The sequence below is a fragment of the Elephas maximus genome, chromosome 10 (assembly GCF_024166365.1).
Source record: "Elephas maximus indicus isolate mEleMax1 chromosome 10, mEleMax1 primary haplotype, whole genome shotgun sequence".
NCBI lineage: Eukaryota > Metazoa > Chordata > Mammalia > Proboscidea > Elephantidae > Elephas > Elephas maximus.
In genome coordinates, this window is record NC_064828.1 from 65,056,765 (window position 1) to 65,082,409 (window position 25,645).

Below are 25,645 nucleotides of genomic sequence, written 5' to 3' on the forward strand. Positions count from 1 at the left end.
ACCCCAACTCTCCTTTGCTTGTCTGTTTAATCTCTTTCATATCTCAAAAGAGATTGACTCAAGATGTACACCCTACACTAATCCTCCTCATTAACATAACAAAGAGCCCAATCCCTAATCATATTATAACCATGGGCATAGAGGTTAGGATTTACAGCACGTATGTTTGGGGGACATAATTCAATCCTTAACAGATAGAAATCATAAAGTCTATAACCAAACATTTATATACTACTCTCTCTTTGAAAATTCTATTTCCAAACTGTTTTAAAAATTAACGTTTATTGTATGCAATACTTGAGGATCCCTGGTGGCACAGTGGTTAAGTATTCAACTACTACTAGCTGAGAGGTTGGTGGTTTGAACCCACCCAGCGAATCCACTGGAAAAAGACCTGGCAGTCTGCTCCCATAAACATTAAAACCTAGAAAACTGTATAGGGCAGTTCTACTCTGTCATAGGCAGTTGCTTTGAGTCAGAATCAACTAGATGGTGCCTAACAACAACAATATATGCAAAACTTAACTCTGAGGAAGAAAAATGAAACAGGGCTGTCATGAAGATATAAAGTTATTTGGGTAAGAAAAGGATTTATTAAAGCTTACTTAAAATTTTCATAGTGTTACATATGGGGCAGTTCTACTCTGTCCTACAGGGTCACTATGAGTCGGAATTGACTTAGAGGCACTGGGTGGGACTAGGGTATACACAGTATAACTTCATGAAAAAACAAATTAGCTGTGACATTCTAACAGATGAATTTATTAAGTTCCCATTTTATGTTATATTCATACAATAACTTTTAGGCAGTTTGAAGAGAACACATGAAGAAGAAGAAGAGTTTGGAAGCATGCAAGTGGCGACTGCACAGAATGGCTGATTCGAGCAACGTTATAGAGGATGTGAATATCTATTTGAGAAGGAGAAAATACTAGAGAAATAATAATGTGAAATGGTAAAAAAACACAGGTAGTTTCTTTTCAGTTATATGTTGCTTCCAGACATGTTTCTCTGTAACTTGTCGAGCAACATTTTAAGAAGATTTTGGACTTCTACAATAGATGGCACTGATGGTTTTAGTCCCTTTTTTTTTTTTTTTAAACTTTACAGTTTTATTATAAACCAAGAATTTTGGACTTGCAAAGAGGTATTATTGCAATAATGCACTTTTCATACTTGAAATTTATTTGTATGATATAGTTATTACTTTAAACAAAATGCAAGTTAGGGGGGATTTGTTTGTAAAATTTGGGTAATTTATAACAAAAGAATACTAAATTTTGCTAAAATTCATTTTTTGTTCTATAACATTTTTAAAATAATTTTACAGTTCAGTTTTATGATGGAGCTTCTTACAGAAACATTAAAGTGCAGGAATCTGCTACATTTCTTTTTTGGTATCACTCAATACCTTAATTATCCTTTTTTTTTTTTAATTCTCTTGATCCTTTATTAATAGTCTTAAATCATGACATTAGCTAATTTCTCTTACTTTAATATGATCCAATTATTGCTTCCTTTTCTATTACCTTCCTAATTTGTTTATTCTATTTAAAAAAAAGTTTAATGAACAAAGGAAAATATAGTACCAGATGCTCCAAAAAAGGATAGTGTTAACTTTCACATGACTTTCTGTTTTACATTTCTTTTGGTAAAACCAAATGTTGTATTTGTTCTTTTCAGAGTCACCTAGTCTTTTTTCTTTGTCCAAAATGGTTCTAAATAGAGTATGATATACCAGTGTAGCACTATTTTCTTTTTCTTAAATGAAGCCCAGAAAAGTGCCTTGCATCATTTTAAAAAAAGATAAATCCTCATGACCTCCAAATTAATATGTAGAACAGTGAAAAGTTCTTAATGTTTTTCTGTAATTTTTTTTTAAAACCATAAATTAGTTAAAACTGAGAGTATGAGGCTTGAAAACCTCAGTAAATTATTTGGAATATGGAACGTTTACTTCTGTTCATTTTATGTTGTCTTAATGATTCTGTGAGGTTGCTCAGACAAAAGCTTTTCTTTAAAGATGCATTTATTGGGAAAGGTGATTTGTGGGAGACTTTAGTCTGTTTTAAATTAACTTTATAATGAGTTCTTTAAGTTAATCCAAATGTCCCCCCATAATTTGCATTAGCAAAGTCACTTTATGGATCCTTGGTTCTCCATGTTTTTATTTATACATACAACAATTGTTTTAAGAAAAACATTTTTTCTATTTAAGTATGTGATGTGAGGGAGGAGAGGAGTGTTTTTAACTTTTTGTAGCTTATGACTTTAGGGTAGCACAAACAAAACTTCTTTGTATCTCAGTTTTCAGTCCTCTCTTGAGGTGCTTTACTAATGGGAATGATTTCCATACATTCTCTTGGTACCAGGAGGTACTATGCAAGGTAACTTATTACACCGAGTTACTTGCTTTCTTTTTCTCCCTTTGATGTAATAATACAGTAAAAGCTTTTTTGTCCAGCAGAGTGGGAGAGTGGAAATGAAGTAAAATGCTTTGGTAATTAAGAGTTAATTTCTGTGGTATTCACCACCCTAAAAACAGCATATTGTTAATCCCATTGTGTCCCATTGTGGTCCAGTATTTGGTTGTGTAATTAGGTCATTTGGTGTAGTGGTCTAGTGGGGTCAAGATTTGCATTGGGTGTTCAGAAATATCAGTTGGTAAAGTGCCAGATAACACAGCTTTCCTGGGTATAATTCACTATTGGATAGGTCAGCAAAGATCTGTCTTACAAGCTAAGAATCTATGACATTTCATTCTGCAAAACTGTCTGCTTAAAAGATTCTTCATAATAGTAAATTTAGGTTTTAAAAATGAGGCAGTTAAGATTTTTTCTTGTTTCTTAAGTACACATATTCTTTTTAGTAGTCTGACCAAAAGTACAGATTTTGGTTATTGGTATTAATTTACAGCTGAAAATGTTCCACTTTTTCTATCCACTATAATTTTTATGCTGTCACTAAAGTGCCTGACCAGCACTGTATATTACAGTCTCACAGACACTAGAAAAAGGGACTGGCTTCATCTTGGTTACAGTGTTAATGTGGGCATTACATAGGGTTTATTCTTTGTTCCACTGCAAGTTTCTTTTTTCTTGAATCCATTCTTCTACCTACTGTTACGTAGTTCTTCTAGTAGCTCTTCAACTGTTTGGTTCCATTTCTGTGATTCCTTTGTTTCCACTAATGTTTTCTGATAGACAGTTAACCAAGATACATTTAACCAATCATGATTTATTTTCTAGAGTATTTGAATAATGTATGTAATCTGGGCACAGAATTTAAAGTGACATTGTATGAAAACAGGAAAACTGCCATTACTGTCTATTTTGGAAGTATGAATAACTTAAATACTGAAAATATTCTAATTCTTAATGGCAGTATTCTTCTAATTTCAGCTAATTGGTTCATGTTAATTTCTTACTAGATGTTTAAACAGCAGTTACTTTTGTTTATTGGTATCTACTCCATGGTGGAAATGATAAACCGTGATAGCATTTGCTACCAACTCTCAACCACTTAACTTTTAGAGCAGAATATTAGTTTTGGGGGATTTTGTGCTTTGTCTGAGTTTAGAAGTAATGTCAGAAAATGTTAAGCATGTCTTTTTTAAGAAAATATAAGATTTCTAATTGTCTTATTACCATGGAAATTCAAGTGAGTTACAAGTATTTAACTGCAATCTTGAATTATAAAGTTGGGATGTATATATCAGGGTCTCAACTTGATGTAAAGTAAATGAGCAGTTACCTGGCGGATTTTTTTTTTTAATAACTGGTTTAATCCATAATTCCATAACAAACTTCATTTCAATATTTATATCTTTGTGTATTTGACAGTGCTCCAGTAAGGATAGGAAGTATCTGAAAATTAAAAGATTTTAATTCTTCTGATTAGAAAAAGTAAGTTTCTAGGGTCTTTGAATGCTGGATTTTTTGTCTTACCCATCCATGGCAGCTAAAAAAAAAAAAAAAAAATCACTCAGAAATATTCAGGTTTACATGTTAGCTCCCTTTCATAGGGAGTTGTCATACCTCACAGTTCAAAGTGTATTCTATAGATCAGTAACATTATACTGACATGTAATTGCAATTTACTATGCAGCAAAATGATTCAAGAAGAAAAATAACCTACAGTGTCTATTTACCTTTGTATAGGCAATTGCTTTACTCTGCTTTTAACAAATATTTGTATTTGGATAAAATGCTTATATGTGTGTGTAGGAATGTCACAGTGCAAAATGCTGCTAGCCTCGGCACAAAGTATTAAAATTATTTTGTGAAGAGTGGTGGTTGTATTAAACTATTGTGCCATTATACCTCAAAAAATTGAAAAGTTTATTTATACTGCTATGCCTCAGAACTTCTTTACTTAGATTGTTAACTTCTGGGTTAAAGTGATCCAGTGTTACTCCCGTGGATTGAAAAGGATGAACGAACATGAGATATTGAGAACCACTTAAGAGTATCCCTCAAAATATCGTGGTCACGCACAGAAAAAATATCAATAGTCCATGTGAATTAAAAATTCCACCTTAAGTGTATTTTGAAGGGTTAGTTGATCAAGTTTGCGATCAGAAGTGAGGGAATCAGGTCCAAAAGAAAGAGTAGGTCATCCATAGAACATCTTTCAGCCCATTAAAAAATACTACTTTTTCTTACAGTACCCTCTTTGCCTGTGTTAGCCTACCTATATTCTGTTTTTCATCACATCTAAGTTGCCATCACAACTATACCATTATTTTAGATACCAATAAAAGGCAAAGTATTGCTGACTAAACTATGACAAGCCATTGATCATAAAATGCATCCAAGTTTCAAGTGTAAAAAAATGTGCACCTTGAGTCAGTGAAATACAAATGTACAAACTATGAGACAGTAAAAATCACAACTGCCACTTCATTATATCTTTTCAGAAGCAAACAGTGCTCCAAAATGTGGTAAATATAGTTCATATATTATGAAATAATGTTTTATGAAGCTTTTTTGTACTTGAGTTTACTCACAATATAGCTTAGAAAATCATAAACATACTCTTGTTAACTGAAGTTAAATATATAAGTCACCATTTTCCTCAGTGACACAATTTTTATATACTGTACCTTATAATTCTGTTTCTTGTGGAAAGAATTTAAGGTAAGACCTTTACACCATTTAAACGAATTTATTGAAATACCAACCCTTTAAGACAATTTCATCTCAAATTGTTAAGTGGTAACAAATGTAACAGAGCATTTAATTTTGCCTTTTACTAGGCTTATTTTTTAACATGGGTTTTTAATTACCAGAATGTACCTAATAAAGCCAAGGTTGCAGGACTCCTGAGAAGACAAAACTAGCTTTATTGTTTTCACTAGAGACCAAATCAAAACCAAACCCGTTGCTGCTGAGTCAATTCTGACTCATAGCAACCATAAAGGACAGAGTAGAACTGCCCCATAGGGTTTCCAAGGAGCGGCTGGTGCATTTGAACTACCGACCTTTTGGTTAGCAGCCAAGCTTTCAACCACTGTGCCACCAAGACTCCCACTAGAGATTATCAGAGTTAATCTGGGAAGCTCATCAGCAGATAAGTGTTGTACCATCTTGGGTGAAGGGTTTCTATTGTAAAAGTTTTGGAAAGCTGACTTCAGGTGACTGCATGGAGGGAAATCTGAAATCTGGTTAAGTTAGGTATGAGTCAAAAAGGTAGGAAACAGTTGGTCTTTACTTTCCAAGCTCATTTTAACAAAGAGTACACAAAACTAAAATTTAATGAACTGTGACTCAAGACTCAAGATAATAAAATACTTAAGAAAAGCACAGACCACATTAGGATTCTAACAAAATCATGAACAGATTTAATGTAACATGGAATGCAAAAGATTAGAACCATTAATGAAGTATCTCATTCTTTTTTCAACTTAAAAAAATAATTAAAATAAATAAAATCAAATAGGGTGGTGACCAGAATAACATATTAAATACAAAAGCTTCCAACAGCATTTTAAGACTACGACAAATACAGTGTGATGTATTTTTAGATATTCACTTAATTTTGTAATACTCCATTTTTCATAAAAATATTACTTCAGAAGAGACTTGATACCCATGAAAGATGAGAAATCAGGTGAGAAGTATATCCCAGGATTTGCTAATTCACTGTTAAATAGTACCTTCCAAAACCTGTTGCCACCAAGTTGATTCTGACTCCTAGCAACCCTACAGGACAGAGTAGAACTGCCCAATAGGGTTTCCCAAGTGGTAAATCTTTAAAGAAGTAGACTGCCACATCTTTCTCACGCAAAGGGGCTAGTGGCTTTGAACTGCCAACCTTTCAGTTAGCTGCTGAGTGCTTAACCACTCACTACACTACCCAAAAAAAAAAAATCAAAGTCATTGCCGTCGAATGGATTTCGACTCATAGTGACCCTACAGGACAGAGTAGAACTGCCCCATAGTTTCCAAGGAGTGCCTGGCAGATTCAAACTGCCAACCCTTTGGTTAGCAGCCATAGCACTTAACCACTACACCACTCAGGCTCCTCAAATAGTACCTTACATATCCCATTGTATTTGCTCTTAGGTACATTTAACAAATGAATAATTCATAGATAAAGACAGGTGGTATATGAGGATTATATAAACTTAGCTATACATTCAGATTGTTTTACTTTCAATCTTGTCACATTTTATAAGTTAATTTTCATTTCTACTCCTTTTACCTGACCAGGTTGTTTGCTGGTATTAAGATAAAAAATGTTGGAGTGTACTACATTTAGCTATAATTTCTAACTTATTCAGTACCACATAATTAATATTTGGTAAATGATACACCCCTAAGTGGTATTTAGATACGTTTCTTTAAAACAAATACTAATGTTCTGAATGTGATAAGAAACAGCCTTATTCAGTGTATATATTTTTAATGAGCGGTACACATAGCAGACATTTAACTCCTTACTACCCATATTCTTGACTACCAAGAAATGAAGCCAAACTTTAGAAAAATACAAGAAAAAATTCAAGTTAAAAATATATTCCTTTGGTTAAAAATCATACCGTTTATAATATTCATTTGTAATCTAAACTCATAGCATGTCCCACCAGCCCAAGGTAATCTTCTAAATGTCATTAGACTTGTAGTATTACAATGTTTTTTCAGTCCAATATTTATGGAGGTCAGTGAGTTGCAGCAACAAAACAATTTAACTCTAGGAAGAGTATTACGCCTTGTTGCCCTTTTACAGTTAGCTGTCTCTTAAAAAACTTTTACTTTAGAAACCTCCGACACATGTAGTTTTCTTCAGACACTGTATATCCAAACTTTTTATAGAAACCAACATTTTGTGGTAGACATTCAAGAGTAATCTTGTAACAGTTCAGTTTCTTGCTTAGCAAAGTAAGGGTTGACAATAACCTGAAATTTAAAAGGGGGGTGGGGGGATAAGCATAGAGCATTTGTTAATAAAAATGAATTTTAATAACTTACTATGAATATTATTTTTAAAAAAGACCATTTATATTAGAAATAGGGTTTAGATTCTTCCCCTTGCACTTATTTAAATAATTCAAATTTTAAGTGGGTAAGCATTTAAATCACCCAATATTTTATTTGACTTCAAATATACTTTATCTTATGATCTCCAGCCCATTAATAAATAGAACAAATACAAAACTCACCCTTAAATCCTCATTAAAAGTAAGTTTTAACATTAATTTTAACACTAAAGATTATCTGCCTTTCAAAAACATGGCTTAAATTATTTTGTAGACAGTTTTTCCCCCTAAAATCAAACTACTTACCAGGAGTTGGCATTCCCATATAAAATGGGTATATAATCATTTATTCTTTAATCAGTTAAAAATCTACTTAAGTATTTGTTAAAGTATTAACTCTGGATTAGTCTAATTAATATGAAGTGGAAACAAAACAAAAAAGTATATACTTTCCTTACATATCCTGAAAGAATCCAAACCCAGTATAAAAATGTGGTTCTTAACTGCCTTAAACCAAAAAACCAAACCCTTTGACTCCAACTCATGGCAACCCCATGTGTTAGATGGGGAAAGAAAAACATCTACAAAAATTTGCCTGAAGGGTTTTCTCATGTTTGCATAGACAAAATCATATCATAAAAAAACAGAAGATCTCAATTGAAAGTTATAAAATTATAAAAGGTATGACTAAGTTAAATGGACTAGTATACTAGAAATTAGTCTGTTTTGTTTACTCATGTGTCCCAGATACCTAGAATAGTACCTGGCACATATCAGATGATTGATACTTATTGAGTGAATTCTTTAAAACTCAGAAGAGGTAATAACAGGTATCTTGGCAAGAAAACTATAAACTGAAACAGAAAGATTATCTAATTTACCTAAGGTTACCTTGTTTCTGCCTACTTACAATTTGCCAAGCTGCTTTCCTCTGCATTCATCACTAACGACAACATCTTCTACTCTTCCTCTCTGAAAATATTGACAGTGTTTAAAGAATTAAGCATCTAGCTTTGTTTTCAGCTAAATCAACAAGTGACAGTTGATAAGAATTCACTGATAAAAAGAAGTATGTTTTGTATACTTGAATGTCATAAAAACTAAAATGTAAATTCTCTTATTATTATACAGGGGAATAGTACAATGAACCAGGTTGTGGCCTGATCTTGTTTAGTCTATATATCCAACATCCCTTTCCCACAGTTTCAAAGCAAACCTCAGAGTCCATCTCACCAAAATGTCATCTTATCATGAAAGTAATACACCCACCACCCTACTCCAAATACAGTTTATTAATTTCAAGTGCAGAAACCTCACCAAAATTCATAAAGCTCAAAGAATACATTTAAATGTTCCTGTTTTACCCTATCTTGACATCTAATCATTGCATTACACTAGTTCCCCATTATCCTGTAGTTCTGCTTTCAGAGGTTTCAGTTACCTGTGGTCAACCTGGGTCTGAAAATATTAAATGGCATTCCAGAAATAAACAGTTCATAAGTTTTAAATTGCATGCCATTCTTAGTGTGATGAAATCGTGCACCTTCCCGAGCCCTCCTGCCTGGGACATGAAGCATCCCTTAATCCAGCATACGCATGCTGTATATGCCACCTAATTAATCAGTTATCAGATGGACTGTCAGAGTGTTTGTGTTCAGGTAACCCTTACTTAATAATTGTTCTATTTTATTATTAGTTGTTAATCTCTTACTGTGCCTAATTTATAAATTAAACTGTAGCATAGGTATGTATAGGAAAAAACATAGTATATTTAGGGTTTGGTATTGTCTTCTGTTTCAGGCATCCATGGGGGGTCTTGGGACATATATGCCACAGATAAGGGGGACTGCTGTACTAGGTTTTCTTTACTATTTCATGTGAGTTCATCAGGGATGAAAGAGCTCTATAAGCATTAGGAGTGTCACAATTAGGGTAGAATATAGGATTCTGAACTTTTAGCACCTGGAAACGGATGGGAATTTGTGCTAATGTAGTATATTCAAGGTAACGTTTTTGAAAAAAATAGCCTCAGGACCCAGCATTTGGGGTTTTAAACATTACTGTCAAGTTGCATGATAATGACTTGATTTCTCTAGGACTATACCAAAGCTAACCGTACAGAAAAATTTTTAACAATTCATACTCTTAATATATTTTCTTTCTCATAGCTCTCAGAACACAGTAGGAAAATGCCTGCTACTAAGTGTGATTTCTAAGAAGCAAAACTTTTCTCAAATAATAGCTCTGATTTTACAGCGAAAGCAGTGAGAAAACAGGATTTGTCTAAAGGTAACTCAAAGTCTGTTTTGCTAGAAAACACCTGTCTGTTATTACTCAATCATTAATGTGAATTCATACCTTAGCACAGGAATGGATGAATTTATGTTCTATTATCAGAGTTGCCGTAGCAACAATCCGTCCTAGAGTCACATCTTCCACAACTGTAACGTAATAATCTCCAGATTTCTTCATATGCTCAAAAGATTCTGTGAGAATTGCAAAACAAAATGTTATCTGGTAGACATTTAGCCGACTTATTTTACAGTGCTTTAAGTGGAAGTTTACAAATCAAGTCAGTCTCTCATACAAAAACCTATACACACCTTGCTATGTACTCCTAGCTGCTCTCCCCCTAATGAGACAGCATACTCCTCCTCTCCACCCTGTATTCCCCGTGTCCATTCAACCAGCTCCTGTCCCCCTTTACCTTCTCATCTCGCCATCAGACAGGAGTTGCCCACATAGTCTCATGTGTCTACTAAAGCCAAGAAGCTCACTCCTCACCAGTTATCATTTTCTGTTTTATCATCCAGTCCAGTCCCTGTCTGAAGAGGTGGCTTCAGGAATGGTTCCAGTCTTGAGCTAACAAAGGTCCGAGGACCATGACCTCTGGGGTCCCTCTAGTCTCAGTCAGACCATTAAGTCTGGTCTTTTTACGAGAATTTAAGGTCTGCAAATTCTCTGTTCTCCTGCTCCATCAGGGGTTCTCTGTTGTGTTCCCTGTCAGGGCAGCTGACTTAATATTTAAAGCCATTTTACCAAAGTAATTTGTCCTTTCTGTCTCTAATGAAAATATTACATTATTAAAAATATCTAAGTATTACATCATCCTGAGACCAGAAGAACTAGATGGTACCCGGCCACAACCAATGACTGCCCTGACAGGGAGCACAACAGAGAACCCCTGAGGGAGCAGGAGATCAGTGGGATGCAGACCCCAAATTCTCATAAAAAGACCAGCCTTAATGGTCTGACTGAGACTAGAGGAATCCCGGCAGTAATGGTCCCCAAACCTTCTGTTGGCCCAGGACAGGAACCATTCCCGAAGACAACTCATCAGACATGGAAGGGACTGGACAATGGGTAGGAGAGACATGCTGATGAAAAGTGAGCTACTTGTATCAGGTGGACACTTGAGACTGTGTTGTCATCTCCTGTCTGGAGGGGAGATAGGAGGGTAGAGAGGGTTAGAAACTGGCAAAATTGTCACGAAAGGATAGACTGGAAGGGCTGACTCATTATGGGGAGAGTAAGTGGGAGTATGGAGTAAGGTGTATATAAGCTTATATGTGACAGACTGACTTGATTTGTAAACGTTCACTTAAAGCTCAAAAAAAATTATAAAAAAAAAGTAGTTGATATATCAGCAATCAGCATCAACTGGAATATAGTCCATACATTTTAAAAACCTGTTAGAAAAATGAAGTAAGGCTAATATAGGTATTTTAGGTGAACCAAAAGACCCACTGCCATCGGTCAATTCCAGCTCACAGCGACCCTATATGACATAGTGGAACTGCCCCATAGGGTTACGAAGGAGCGGCTGGTGGATTTAAACTGCCAACCTCTGGTTAGCAGCTGAGCTCTCTACGGCCCCAAGGCTCCATTTTAGGTGAATAGCACTTATAAACTCTAGATGTTGCCACTCTGTGACTAAAGGATTAAAACTGTTTAGTATCTTCATTAGTTACTTTGAATAGGTTTCTTTAACTTTTACTTACGCTCAACATATATTTGAATAGAAAACACAAAACTGCAAGCTGTTTACATGGCTGCATTCTATGATTTTTTTATCTTTTGTTCATCTTTCTCTTTGTGAGCACAATTATTTCATGATTATATGGTCTTTTTTTTTTTTTTTTTTTAAGAAATAGAATCATGATTTTTGTTTCCTTGTGAAGTAAGTGAAAAACGTGTCCACTTCCAAGTAATTTTCCCAAGGTTGTATAGCAAATGGGAGTAAAGATGGAATACTTTCCCCTTACACTGATTTAGTACTTACATTGCTAAAATAACATGGTTTCTCCTCTAATCTGATATGCATGCAAAGAGGAATTCAGGAATAAAAACTGAGCCTAACAGTATCTCATACGGTTTATTTCCAAGGTCTTATTCTAGATAAGGGAGCCCTGGTGGCACAGGGTTAAGAGCTCAGCTGCTAACCAAAAGGTCCGGAGTTCAAAACACGAGCTGCTCCCTGGAAACCATGTGGGGCAATTCTATTCTACTATAGGGTTGCTATGAGTCGGAATCAACTTGACACAATGGGTTGGTTTTTTGGTTTTATTCTAGATAGTAGTCTGGAATGGGAAGAAGGAATAAATTCAGGGAAGGAAAACAATGAAGAAAATGATGGTCTTCATTCTAGGGAGGGTCAGATAGAGTATAAAACAAAATTAATTACTGAGGGAAATAAAGAAATTATAGGTAACAGGAAAAGGCAGTGTTGTACAAAGGACACTGCCAGAACACTAGACAGAAAACAGTGAGGTTCTAGTCCTTTCCTTACCACTATCTACCTGATCTAAGGCAAGTCATTTGACCTATCTGGATTTCCATTTTCTCATATATAAACAGAAGGGGCTGAATTAACTTTTAAGATACCAGCTAACCTAAAAATTCAATATAAATGAACCAAAAAAAAAAAAATTTAGAATATATTTGCTTACATTTTTGACTTGGTTGATGAAATTTCTACAAATAACCTAACTACATGAAAGGAAATACTACAATAAACAAAAAATCTCTAGAGCTGCAACTAGACCATAAGCTCTAGTAAAGTATCTAAAAGAAGTCAGGTATTTTACAAAACAAGGTAATTGCGACATTTGGATTCTAGTTCAACCACATTAAATATTTAAATAAGAAAATAGCTAATTTGTTATCTGAATAACTTCCAGATATTTGAACAGAAACACACATTGGTACTCAGCAGAACTCTAAACAAAAAGAAAATCTTGTTTGCCTTTATTTCTTTTCATTCAGGAAAAATAGGCTGTAGTACTTACTCATAAATTGCTCAGGGTTGACAACTCCAGTCTCTGTCAGCTGACCCAGTACCTTAAAAAAACCTGGTTTTGTAAAACAGATTTCAAGTCATGAGAAGAGCAAATAGAAGGTATTATACAAAAAGAAGTAATGTGTTAAGTTGGTGAGATTATGGGCAATTATTTTTCCAAAAAGTTCTATATTGAATCATCTTTAAATTATTAAGATATATTAAATGGAAACCTATTATTCTTTCTGTAATCACTATATTTAACAAAGAAAAATAGGTTCACCAGTGTTTTAAAATTTTGGAATAGTGCTGACCTTAATATTTAGCCGGAATTCCTGGGTGACGCAAACAGCTGCTAACCAAAAGGATGGAGGTTCATGTCCACCCAGTGGTGCCTTGGAAAAGCCTGGCAACCTACTTTGAAAAATCAGTCCTTGAAAATCCCATGGAGCACAGTTCTACCCTGACACACATGAAGTCACCATCAGTTGGAGGCAACTGGTTTTAATACTCAGCCATCACTCATTTTTTTCAATGTAATATGCATTAATTCAATGCAAGGGATGCCAAATTTTCCCAGATATGTGATTCAGCTTTATTTGAAAGTGCAAGATTTTCACTATGACCAAAATGATATAATTTATAAACTATAAATATAATATTGTTGAGATTGATTTTTAAAGATCATTAATGTTCATTAATGTTATCTTAATATAAACAGCACATTTTTTTGAATTTTGAGAATCTCAACTTATATACATTCAGTAGTGAATTTCACCATAATCAATTTCTTTAGATTTCCAACCAAAAAAAACTATGAAAATTAAGAGGTGATTTTTGATTATCAAAGTTTGAGAGAAAAAATATTTTGGAGACTTTAGATGTTAAAAAAGAAGAAATACATGTAGACAAAAACCCTTTGCAACTTATCCAAGGCCAATTATCTCCACCCTCACTCTTCCATCTTTTTAGAGAAGATTTTCCTTATGCATCATTATGCACAGTAATTTCACCTTTGTTTATAAGAAATCTTTCTGGCTTCTTAGAAGGGAACAGTGTTGTATTTAAATCATTTGAAATTATTTCACAATATTATTTGGTCTTAGGCATGACATACACTGTAGCAGTCATGTTAAACATTAAGTGCAAAAATACTTCAAAAGTCAAATATTATTTCTAAAAATCTTCAGCAACATAATAGTTTGTGGAGAAAATAGAAGGCTAACTATAATTTTAACCAGGATTTATAAACTGAATTTGAGTCCATACCTCTATTTAAATCAGCAGTACAAAGAGGCCTCAAAACCAAGCCTTCTCCAGGATGTGTTGGCGATATGGCTGGAGAGAACATAGCTGTATTCTGGCTCCAGTCCACTTCCTTGAGTAGACTTGGGTCAAACATAGGAGTTTCATCAGGTTTCATTTTTGTAATAAGGTCTAAAACAAAATTTTAAATGTTAAGGCATTTTATTTAATAGAAGAAAAGCTACTATGATTGCCAAGAAAGTTTCTTAAATATAAATTAATACAGTTAGAAAAATTATTTTAAAAGTATGCAAGATATTTTAGCTTGTCTTAAATTTAACATCAAATGTCGCAACTACAGATATATTAAAAAATCATTATTACTATCAGAGGGAAAATAGATTATTAACCAAAGAACCAAGGGAGCAGTCAAAGGACTAATGTCCACATGAACCACAGCCTGCATGACCCCGAGACTGATGGTGCCTGCTACAATTACCAACTGCTCTGATTGGGATCACAACAGAGTGTCCTGGACAGAGCAGAAGAAAAATGTAGAACGAAAAATCAAATCCACAAAAAAGATCAGACTTACTGGTCTGACTGAAACTGGAGGAAACCCTAAGACTACGGCCCTAAGACACCGTCTGACCCAGAATTGAAGCCATTCGCCATTGCCGGAGACCACCTTTCGGCCAACAATATATAGGCCCATAAAATAACAACACCCAAGAGGAACGCATTCATTAGAACAATCAATTATATGAGATCAAAAGGACATTTGCCCAAAAGCAAAGATAGGAAGGCAGGAAGGGGTAGAAAATCCAGACCAAAGGAAATGGGGAACCCAGGCAAAAATGGGGAGAAGTGCTGACACATTGCGGGGAATGCAGCCAATGTCATGGACACTTTATGTACAAACTATCCAGTGGGAAACTAACTTGCTCTGTAAACTTTCACGTAAAGCACAGTAAATAATAATAATAATAAAAAGAAATTGGATTAGTAAATGACTAAGACGAGTTAAGTTTTAAAACCCTATTTTCTAGCACATCTTTTAAAACATTTTTTCCTTTTCTACCATGTCTTTCTGCCAGGCGCTCCTCGGAAGCTCTATGGGGCAGTTCTACTCTGTCCTATAGGGTTGATATTAATCGGAATCGACTAGACGGCACTGGGTTTACCATGTCTTTTAAAACATTTTGTCATTTTCTAGCATGTCCTTTAAAACATTTTCTCCTTTTCTAGCATGTCTTTTAAAATATTTTTCCCTGTGGACTGGTGTTTGCTAAGTTGAGGGCAGTGGTGATTCAGCAGTAGAATTCTCATCTGCAATTCCCAGCCACTGAACCCTGGTGGCATAGTGGTTAAGAGTTCATCTGCTAACCAAAAGGTTGGCAGTTCGAATCCACCAGCACTCCTTAGAAACCCTGTGGGGGCAGTTCTGTCCTGTAGAGTTGCTATGAGTCAGAATCGACTCAGTGGCAACAGGTTTGGTTTTTGGTTTTTTTTTTTTCCGGCACCTTAGCACAGCCACCACTTGTCTTTCAGTTGAGCCTTGCATGTTGCTATGATGTTGAACAGGTTTTAGCAGGGCTTCCAGAATAAAACACTAGGAAGGAAGGTCTGGCAAAAAACTATTTCCAAAAAATCAGCTAATGAAAACATTATTAATTGCAAGGGTCCGATCCCATTGTTCATGGGGTTACCATGAGTCAGAGGCCAAGTCAACAGCAGCCAACAGCAATTTATTAGTCTTTCGTGCCACTAAGGAAGGCGTATTGGGCATGTAACTTTTTTTTTCTTTTTTAACTATGAGCAGAAGATAACTGATGAACTGGTTCAAATTACTTAATTATTCTCTGCATTCACAATAATATTTGGTCTTAGCTATGATAGATACACACTAAGAATATTAGATTTTGTTTTTACGGCAGGTTTTCTAAAAATCTATTTTCTCAGCTGTATCTAAGCAGCATAAGAATAGCCAATTGTTATGGATTGAATGGTATCCCCCTCCCCAAATATGTGTTAGAATCCTAACCCCTGTACCTTGTTTAAAAGGAGCCCTAGTGGTGCAGTGGTTAAGGCACTCAGCTGCTAACCAAAATGTTGGCAGTTCAAAACCACCAGCGGCACCACAGGAGAAAGATGTGGCAGTCTGCTTCTTCAAGATTTACAGCCTTGGCGACACATTGTGGGGATTGCAACCAATGTCACAAAACAATTTGTGTTAAATTTTTGAATGAAAAACTAATTTGTACCTAAAACAATAAAAAAGGGGGTGAGAGGTGGAGAAGCTTGTGGTAAGACTCATTCTCCCTGGGCTGTTTGTCCACATTGATAGGGGACAAGACCTGGATTGTTACAAACTGTGACTGTTAATTAGCAATGTGTCAATGGAGCAGCTCCGTGATTTTTTCTGTGTGGTTTTAGTTTTTACTGTAGATTTTTAAAAAATTATAGCCTACATTGATGGTGGATTTACTATATGCCAGAGAGTAAGTAATTTATATATTGTCTGCTATAGTCTTAAGTAAAGTAAGACTCAGTTTCAAAAATCTCACTTGGGTGTCACTAAATAAAAAAAGCTTTATGGCCTTGGGAGCTTAATGGGGCAGTTCTACTCTGTCCTATAAGTTCGTTATGAGTCGGAATCTGCAATGGGTTTTTGTTTGGACAGTAGAGTTTCTGTTAGGTTAATGAGGCCATATAGTACAGGGTGTGTCCTAAACCTAGTCACTTTTGAGTTATAAAAAGAGCAGATTAAACACAAAGACAGGCACAAATGAGGGAAGACAAATGACATGTGAAGAATACCAACACACCAAGGATCTTCCCCCAGAGCTGGCAAAGAGAGCCTTCCCCTGGAGCTGGTGCCCTGAATCTTGAAGCTGCTCACTTGTGATATTTCTGTTACAGCAGCACTAGGAAACTTAAGATACCAGTGTTCCTCATGCTATTGAAAAATGATCAATTACGGTGTTTTTCCCCTCTTGCACATTCAGAAATGGGAAGGTTCTCACTACTTGTGGTCTAATATGACTGAGACTAAGTAACAGAGATAAAATGATAGGGGGAAAAAAAAACCCATTGCCCTTGAGTCAATTCCAACTCACAGCAACACTACAGAATGATAGGAAGAATGAAATGATACATAAAATGAAATGACATATAAAGTGATAGAAGAAATGAAAAATTATATAAAGTATAAAACTGAAGGGGGGCATTTCTACAGCACATAGAGTTGCTAGAAGAAACAATTATTATTAGGAGACTATAAAGAAACTCCCAGCTTTAATTTCTCTCCCTATAGCCAGTTAGAGAAACTCTTCTATTTGGCACCTGCCTCTAGCTCTTCTTTGAAACAAAGAATTTAAAAATATGTATAAATATATGTCCATTTCGATATCATAGATGTATATCTATATCCATAACCAGTAACTAGTTGCCGTTGAGTTGACTCCAACTCACAGCAACCTCAGGCGTGACGGGGTAGCACTTCACTCCATAGGGTTTTCAATGGCTGTGACCTTTCCAAAGTAGACCCCCGGCCTTTCTTTTAAGATACTTTGGGGTAGATCCAAATCGCCAACCATTTTGTTAGTAGCCAAGTGCTTAACTCTGCGCCACCCAGGAACTCCTACATTTATCTGTCTACCTGTCTGTCCATCCATCCATCCATAAAAACATACTACCATAAAACAAGGGCACAATACAAAAAAAATTAAGTCCATTTAATGACAGAATAATTTTCCCAATCACCCGACTCTCAGATGTTCCATATTTCATGTCACAATATTCTTACGGCAAATCTTCACTTTTCCTTAAAAGTCAAACTTGTTGGGGGACATCTAGCTCAATTGGCATAACATAGTTTGTAAAGAAAATGTTCTACATTCTACTTTGGTGAGTAGTGTCTGGGGTCTTAAAAGCTTAGAAGCGGCCATCTAAGTTACTTCACTAGTCCCAATCCATCTGGAGCAAGGAAGAATGAAGAAAACCAAGGGAAAGATTAGTCCAAAGGACTAACTGACCATAGCTACCACAGCTTCCACCAGACTGGGTCCAGCACAACCAGATGGTGCCAGGCTACTACCGTCAAATGCTCTGACAGGGATCACAATAGAGGGTCCCAGACAGAGCTAGAGGAAAGTGTAGAACAAATGTCTAACTCACAAAAAAAGACCAGACTTACTGGCCTGACAGAGACTAAAGAAACCCCAAGAGTTTGGCCCCCAGACACCCTCAGTAATGAAGTCACTCCTGAGGTTCACCCTTCAGCCAAAGATTAGTCAGGCCCATAAAACAAAACAAGACTAAATGGGCACACCAGCCCAGGGGCGAGGACAAGGCAGGAGGGGACAAGAAAGCTGGTAATGGGGAACCCAAGGTCAAGAAGGGGAGAGTGCTGACATGTCATGATGTTGGCAACCAATGTCACAAAACAATATCTGTATTAATTGTTTAATGAGAAACTAATTTGTTCTGTAAATGTTCAATCTAAAGCACAATCAAAAAAAAAAAATCAAACTTCTACCTCTAACCCCGTGTAACTATATAGGAACGCTGCAGTGCAGACTGGGAAGGTAGTGTGATATAGTAATCGCACTTACTATATGACAGGCACTGTTCAAACAACTTCACACTTACTAATTCATTTACTTCAGTAATCTCATAGGGTAGGTATGATTATTATCCCCATTTTAACAGACAAGGAAATGCAGGCATGGAGATGTAAGTAACTTGCCCAATGTCACAAAATAAGTAGTAGAACCACAATTTAAACCCAGGCATGGAAAGAGCCTGATGTTCAAATGTCAACTGTGTGACCTTGGCTAAGGTAGGTAAGCTCTTAGAATCCGTTTCTTTATTTGCAAAATGGAGATAAAATTATTGGAAGGATGAAATTACTGTATTGCAAGCACCTAACAATGCCTGGCACATTGCAGGTGTTCAACAAGCACTTATTTTTTGTTAGCAATTATTTTAAAATTCATGTCTATAATTCTTCTGAAAATTTTCACCTTTAAGTTAATTAATTCATGAGTCAGTGTGTACCTGTTAGGGGCCAGGCACTGTGCTGGGTATGGGACTACAGGTTATTATGTTTATGTTACACCAAAAGTAAACATTCTTGGAAAAGAAAGAAAAAATTGAGGTTTATTTTATAGACTACTGAGGTTTTATTTTTTCCCTCAAGAAGGATTCAGATCAAGTCATTCTATAAAAACTATTTATGCCTAGTTCTAAGAGTTTGTGGAAAGGAAATAAATCATGATGATTGAAATAATCATATCAAATTTAACATGCTTATTAATGCAAAACGGATTTTTTATAGGTTAATTTTAGCACATGCATTTTAGTATTTGTCCGTGATAATTGGGCCCCTGAGGTTTTTAGGTATAATATCATCTAAGAGATGGGTAGCAGTGTTGTTTTTCAGGTATGCATATAAATTAAACAGGTTAGATATTTATCAATAAAGTAAAATGTTTACCTTAAATGCAGAAGCCAGAAAGAATAAATTTAAGGTCCTCAAAGCAACACACTATTTAAACATTTTTATATTCATGCTATTTAACATATAGTTGGTAAGCATGAAGCTTATCAAAGAAAACTCAAAAGAGAATTTAAATGAACATTAACAAAAATGAGGGAGCTAAAAAAAAAAAAAAAAGTAGCCTGGAAAACAAGTAAAATAGGATTAATAATTTCCATGAACGAGAGAGGGGAGGAATACTGGAGAATTAGGATTATGAAGCCCTCAACTAAACCCCCTAGTTTTAACTAGAAAATACTAGTATTTTCCTGTGCCTTTAACCATATGATCCTATTCTATGATTGATCATAATAGTAAATAATACTGGTTAACATTTGAATTAACTCTAGAAACTAAAGAAATGTGTTTCCTAACTCACCGTTGCACAAGAGTTAAAATTTTAAACACAGAAGCTATATTTAGAAAATAGGAATTTCAGACTAGTCACAATATATTAAACAAAGCGCTCTGGATAAAAATAAGAATCCATTAACCGAGCATGGGAGTCCTTGGGTAGTGCCAACGGTTAACACGCTCGGCTGCTAACGAGAGGTTGGAGAGTCAGGGCCACTCCGAGGTGCCTCAGAAGAAAGTCCTGGGGATCTACTTCTGAAAAATCAACCACTGAGAACCCTGTGGAGCATACGTCTACCCTGACGTGCCTGGGGTTGCAGAGCGAGAAGCAGCCGCCGGTAAGCCAAGCATCCAGAAACTAATGCCATCTTCTGGGCCATCTTACAGAACAGAGCCATGCTGAAGATCACCTGTCATTCATCTCCCTCCCCGCTCAAAGAGTAAAATTCTACTGGTGCCCAATTAATATACTTGGCAAGTTATAAAGTAAGATGTGATTCTGATACTAAATTCCAAAGGATTCTAGAAAAGAACTATATAGGTCATTTTATTTGGTTTACCAAGGAAATACACTATTTTAGCATCTTAAGGTGCTCCAGGTACTGCAAAACGCCTCCATATAGACAAAGAAGAATCTGCTAGAAAATCAGTAAATAAAATTGTACACTTATCTGAAACTGTATCTCATACATTACCATTGGGTTCTTCAAAAATGTTTTTAGATTAATTTTTAAAAGTAAACGCTAGGGAAGGGGGAGTGGGGAGTTATTGCTTAGTACAAAATTTCTGCCTGGAGTGATGAAAAACTTTCGGAACTAGATAGTGGTGATGGCACAACTTCATGAATGTACCTAATGCCACTGAATTATAAACTTAAAAAATTACTAAAATGGCAAATTTATGGTATAGTTATTTTACCAGTTTTTTAAAAAAGTAAACCCTATCCTTCAAATATTTCTCAAGAAGCTTATCTGTTTAACTGCTAAATTAACATACATTTACAATATAGGCCAATTCCTAGCCCAGTAAATGCCTACTGAATGAATACAAATGAATCCACAAGAAGAAAAAAAAAAGATTCCCCCAACGACCACAAGTGACGTCACAAAAACCATACACCAAACACATTTTTACTAACATCACGTAAGGTTTTCATTCAGTTAGCTACTCTTTACACAAAATGTCAGCAACTTGGTTTCCTAGTCTCTATAGCAGATTAAAAAAAAAAAAAAACCTGTTGCCATCGAGTGGATTCCCACCCATAGCGGAGCACTGGTGGCACCAGCCGTTAAGCATTCTGCTGCTAACCAAAAGGTCGGCAGTTCAAATCAACCAGCCACTCGTTGGAAACCCTATTGGGCAGTTCCACTCCGTCCTATATGGCCGCTATGAGTCGGAATAGATGGCAAAGGGTTTGATTTTTTTTTGGTTTTATAGCAGATTAGAAGGAGCCCTGGTGGCACGGTGGTTAAGCAACTCTGCTGCTAACCAAAAGATCAGCAGTGGGCAGTTCACACCCCCCAGCTGTTCCGAGTGAGAAAGATGTGACTGACAGTCTGCTTGCGTAAAGATTATACAGCCTTAGAAACCATATGGGGCAGTTCTACTGTCCTATAGGGTTGTTATGAGTCTGAAACAACTGGATGGCAGTGGGTCTGTTTTTGATGTTGTTTTATAGCAGATTAGAATACGAATGGAGAGGATCTGTTGCTAGAAGCAAGCAATTAAGAGCAACAATAGACACTGGGGAGGAAGAGGCAAAAAGTCGATATAGAAGTATCAAAAGCAGCCTGTAAGGCCAAAGCTAAACTGCCTTATACACCTCAAGAACTGGAGCATCACTACATCGCTTCAGTGTACGGTGAACGGGAGGCTGGAGGGACTTGTGACATTTCTCTATATGCATTTTATAACAATTTCGATAATAATTTTACTGTATTTTGAATCTAAGGTACACTTCATGCACTGATGATTTTAACAGGTCTAGCCATATTTATTAACTGTGCGTTCACATGTCACTTAAGAATTTTCAAAAGCATTTTCAAGTACAGTTTATTTAATCCTCACAATCTAGGCATTACTTCTTATCTACCAACCAGGAAGCTGGGCAAGGAAAGGTGTTATGACTTTTGACCCAAGGTTACTCAACAAATGAGTGACTGAACTGGCACTAGAATCCTCCTATCTTGTTTTCCCATCCTGAGTTCCTCAATACCATAGTCAACATACGTTCATGTTCCACATCATCATACCAGACAGGTAGATAGCTCTGTCTTTCCTATTCTAAAAAATGAATGTCAACGAATACTACTTAAGTAGAACTGATGTAAATGGTTCTTGAGATCCATTCTAGAATTCGTTCATGCGTGGATATCCTAACGAAATGAATCTCATAATCGCCAGATCAATTTTGGATGAAATTTTTTAAGAGTTTGGCTTACATAAATGTCGGCTCCTATAACAGAAATCACAGTACTCGGTGTTTCTAGGGGCAGAAGCCTCGGAAAAAGAGACAAAGGAGGTCCCTATCTCACCCAGTGAAAGCCCCGATCGAGTCGGTGCGGAGGAGGATTTTCCAAACAGGAGCGCGTCCTCAGCGGCTCCGCCGCCGTCCGTGGAGCGCACCCTAGTAGGGACGGGAGGAGGGGGCCCGGACGTTTGTGCCCATTCAACAGCTATGGCTGCAGAGACGGGCGAGGAGCTGTCTCGATTCTTCACGCCAAAACCTGGTTAAGAATTATTTTCGACCCCAGTTCCTTTTCCTGCCCTTCCCAGTGCCACGACCCTGTATGGCCGGGACCCCGGCCAGCATCTTTAACCTTAGCTCCAGGCTCGCGTCCGCTCAACTTGCTCCGAAGCGCGCTTCACACCTCACGTCCACCCAGGTGGCGAAGGCAAACGCTTGTCTGCCCCCATCGAACTCACTCGGGGGCCTAGCCCACCTCGCCCGGGGACAGCGGACACACCTGTTTGACAAATCTGAAAGCAGGCCCAGCGATGGCCCCCGGGACACCCACCCCGGGCCCCTCCTGCTCCCCGCACTCGTCTCCTCCTCACCCGTAGAGGTCCCGGCGTCAGAGCTACTCTCCAGGCCTGTCGGACTCTCACCTACCCGCGTACACAGCACCGGATCCGGATCCGGATCCGGCTTCAGCGCCAGCTCCTCCTCCTGCACCTCCCGCGCCACAGTCGCCGCCGCGGCCGCGCGGGGCGAGCAGCTACCAGACGTGGCAGCAGCGCCAACGTCTTCACCCCGCCCTGCCCGCTGACGCACAAGCCCGCGCAGAGACGGAGGCGAACCCCGCTGGTGTCCCGGGCCAAGGGCCCGGCCTGGGGGCGGGGCTGGGGGCGGGGCTCGGGCGGGGCTCTGGTGGGCGGGGCATGGCGGCGCGGGGGCGGGGCTGCGCGTCAGCACGCTGAGCGGTGGCGAACAGCCTTCGGGCGTTCAGCTTCGCTGCGGAGCCGGAACCCTGAGCCTTCCTTCACCCTTCGCCTCGCTCCCCATAGCCTTCCTCAAGGTGTCAGTATCTCAGTATATTTGGAAATAAGCCTACTTAGGAGTACGGAGTCAGCTGAGGAGTAGGCGCCGTGTTCTCCACAGCAGTGTAAGTGTCAGAGACGGAAGGCCCGGCCTTGCTCTCTTAGGATTCAGCCCGTTTCTTAGGACCCGCCTCCTCACTGGCAGCTCTGAGGCTCTTCATCCCTAGTTTTCTGAGCGGACCTTCATGGAGCTATGATTTGAGGCCACTGCATTCTACTCCTTCGGGACTGTTGTTTTATTTCCCTCTCCAGTTATTTTAGGATGAAGATGGGGTTAGGGCAGTGATTCTTCACTGGCGATTTTGCCCCCCAGGAGACATTTGGCAATGTCTGCGACATTATCAGCCTCACATTTGAGGGGAGAGGTGCTACTGGCATCTAGTGGGTGGAAGCCAGGGATTCTGGTAAGCATCCTACAATGCACTGGACAGCGTCCCAACACCAAGAATTATCTGGCCCAAAATGTCAATAGCGCTGAGGTTGAGAAGCCCTGGATTAGGAAAAAAATGTTTCCCTCTGAGCTCCCGTATACAGAGTGTCTTACCTAAGTAGCACTTGTCCCCATTTTACAGATTCGGAAACAAAGATTCAAAGATGTTAAATAACTCCCCCAAATCACATAGCTAGTAGCCCCCCTTCTTTGCTTTGTACCATTATTTTCAACTTTTGGAAATTGGAAAGTATTTGGTTCTTAAACAGTACTGTTCAAAGAATTAACAACATATATATGGTCTACCAGAAAATTATATTTTCTGCTCATTTGTGAGATTTAAATTTCAGTTAACTGTTATGATTCACGCAGTCTCACAACTTCAAACATCAGTGATGCTGATGACTCCACATCTCTGTATCCAGTCCTGTTTTACCATCATACACACAAAAGAATATATTAGGCATAAATAAAAATAAACACCGTGTGTTGTTAGTTACTGTGGAGTTGGCTCAGACTCACGGCAGCCTTATGTTGCCCGATGATGAGTCATCTTTGTGATTTTGGTATGTTTGAGCCCATTATTGTGGCTTTTGTCAGTCCATCTCAACGAAGGTTTCCCAGTGTACATACTACTCATCTTAAGAAACATGTAGCCTTGTCTTATCAGATGTCTGATCCTGTGTTTTCAGTGATTTTCTCCTGAGCAACAGAATCCTGTAAATTTTATAATTTAGCAAATAGTAAAACATTTTCAATTATAAAATTTATCACAGAACACAGGAGTTCTAAGAGGCACCCCAGAAGCTCTCCTGCATTCCAGACATACCCTTCCTTACCCCCATTGTGTTATACGTGTTACCATCAAGTAGCTTCCAACTCACAGTGACCCTATTAATAGGACAGAGTAAAACTGCTCCATAGGGTTTCCAAGGCTGTAATCTTTGAAGAAGCAGAGTGCCACATCTCTCTCCCACGGAGTTGCTGGTAGGTATGAACCACTGACCTTTCAGTTAGCTGCTAGGCACTTAACTGCTATGCCACCAGAGCTCCTTCACTGTGCCATAAAAACAAAACAAAACAAAACCCTTGCCGTTGAGTCGATTCCAACTCACAGCAACCCTGTAGGACAGAGTAGGCCTGCCCCGTAGAGCTTCCCAAGGAGCACCTGGTGGATTTGAACTGCCAACCTTTTGGTTAACAGATGTAGCTCCTAACCACCACACCACCAGGGTTTCCTCACTGTGTCACAGAGACCCAATTTCCCCTTAATAGTCAAGATCAGTTGCCCCAGCCAGCACAGTGAGGAGCCCAAAGTGGCCAGGGAACAGTCTCAACTTTTAGTTTAATGGAACCATTAGTATAGCTGCTGGTAATTTTTAGTTACCTTCTGGATTTGTATAAGAAATACTGCATCACTAACATTCTTGTTGGCACAGATAATGATAGTATATGGAAAAACGTGGTTATTGGTGAGTTGAGAAATGATTCAGGAGTGTTTGACTCAATGAGGTTTTAAGAATATCTTAGCCAATTTATTTCATTTATATTTTCTTTTAATATTTGCACAAGAATTACATATAGCAACCAATATATAATTAAGTACAAAAGGAGTCTTTTACTGGATACTAAATTAAAGTTGAAGTGATAAGAAAGCGTATGTTACAGTTTTAAATTGGATGCATTGTTTTTTAGTGGTATATAAACTAATGATGCGTTTTACAATGGATGTGTCTAAAACTGCATCAAATATAGTACATAACTAAAAATAATAAT

General features: G+C 37.4%; 2 protein-coding genes across 3 annotated transcripts in view; one reads left to right on the forward strand and one right to left on the reverse strand.

Moving 5' to 3' along the window:
* STYX (serine/threonine/tyrosine interacting protein) overlaps nt 1-5,117 on the forward strand; it is a 62,857-nt gene extending 57,740 nt beyond the window's left edge. Inside the window, exon 11 of the mRNA XM_049897820.1 lies at nt 807-5,117. Coding sequence (XP_049753777.1) covers nt 807-880 — 74 coding nt within the window. The 3' untranslated portion in view covers nt 881-5,117. The remainder of the gene's footprint in view (nt 1-806) is intronic.
* Nucleotides 5,118-5,138: 21 nt separating this feature from the next.
* GNPNAT1 (glucosamine-phosphate N-acetyltransferase 1) lies at nt 5,139-23,096 on the reverse strand. 2 transcript variants are annotated; one of them, XM_049897822.1, is made up of 6 exons: nt 23,012-23,096; nt 14,028-14,195; nt 12,769-12,831; nt 9,839-9,966; nt 8,391-8,452; nt 5,139-7,400 (listed from the first exon to the last, which is right to left on the reverse strand). In XM_049897822.1, exons 2-6 carry the CDS (start codon nt 14,179-14,181, stop codon nt 7,253-7,255), a joined length of 555 nt encoding a protein of 184 aa, XP_049753779.1. In that variant the 5' UTR covers nt 14,182-14,195; nt 23,012-23,096; the 3' UTR covers nt 5,139-7,252. The 2 variants fall into 2 exon arrangements, with proteins under 2 accessions (XP_049753779.1, XP_049753778.1); XM_049897821.1 differs by having other exon boundaries at nt 22,957-23,041.
* Between the last annotated feature and the right edge of the window lie 2,549 nt (nt 23,097-25,645).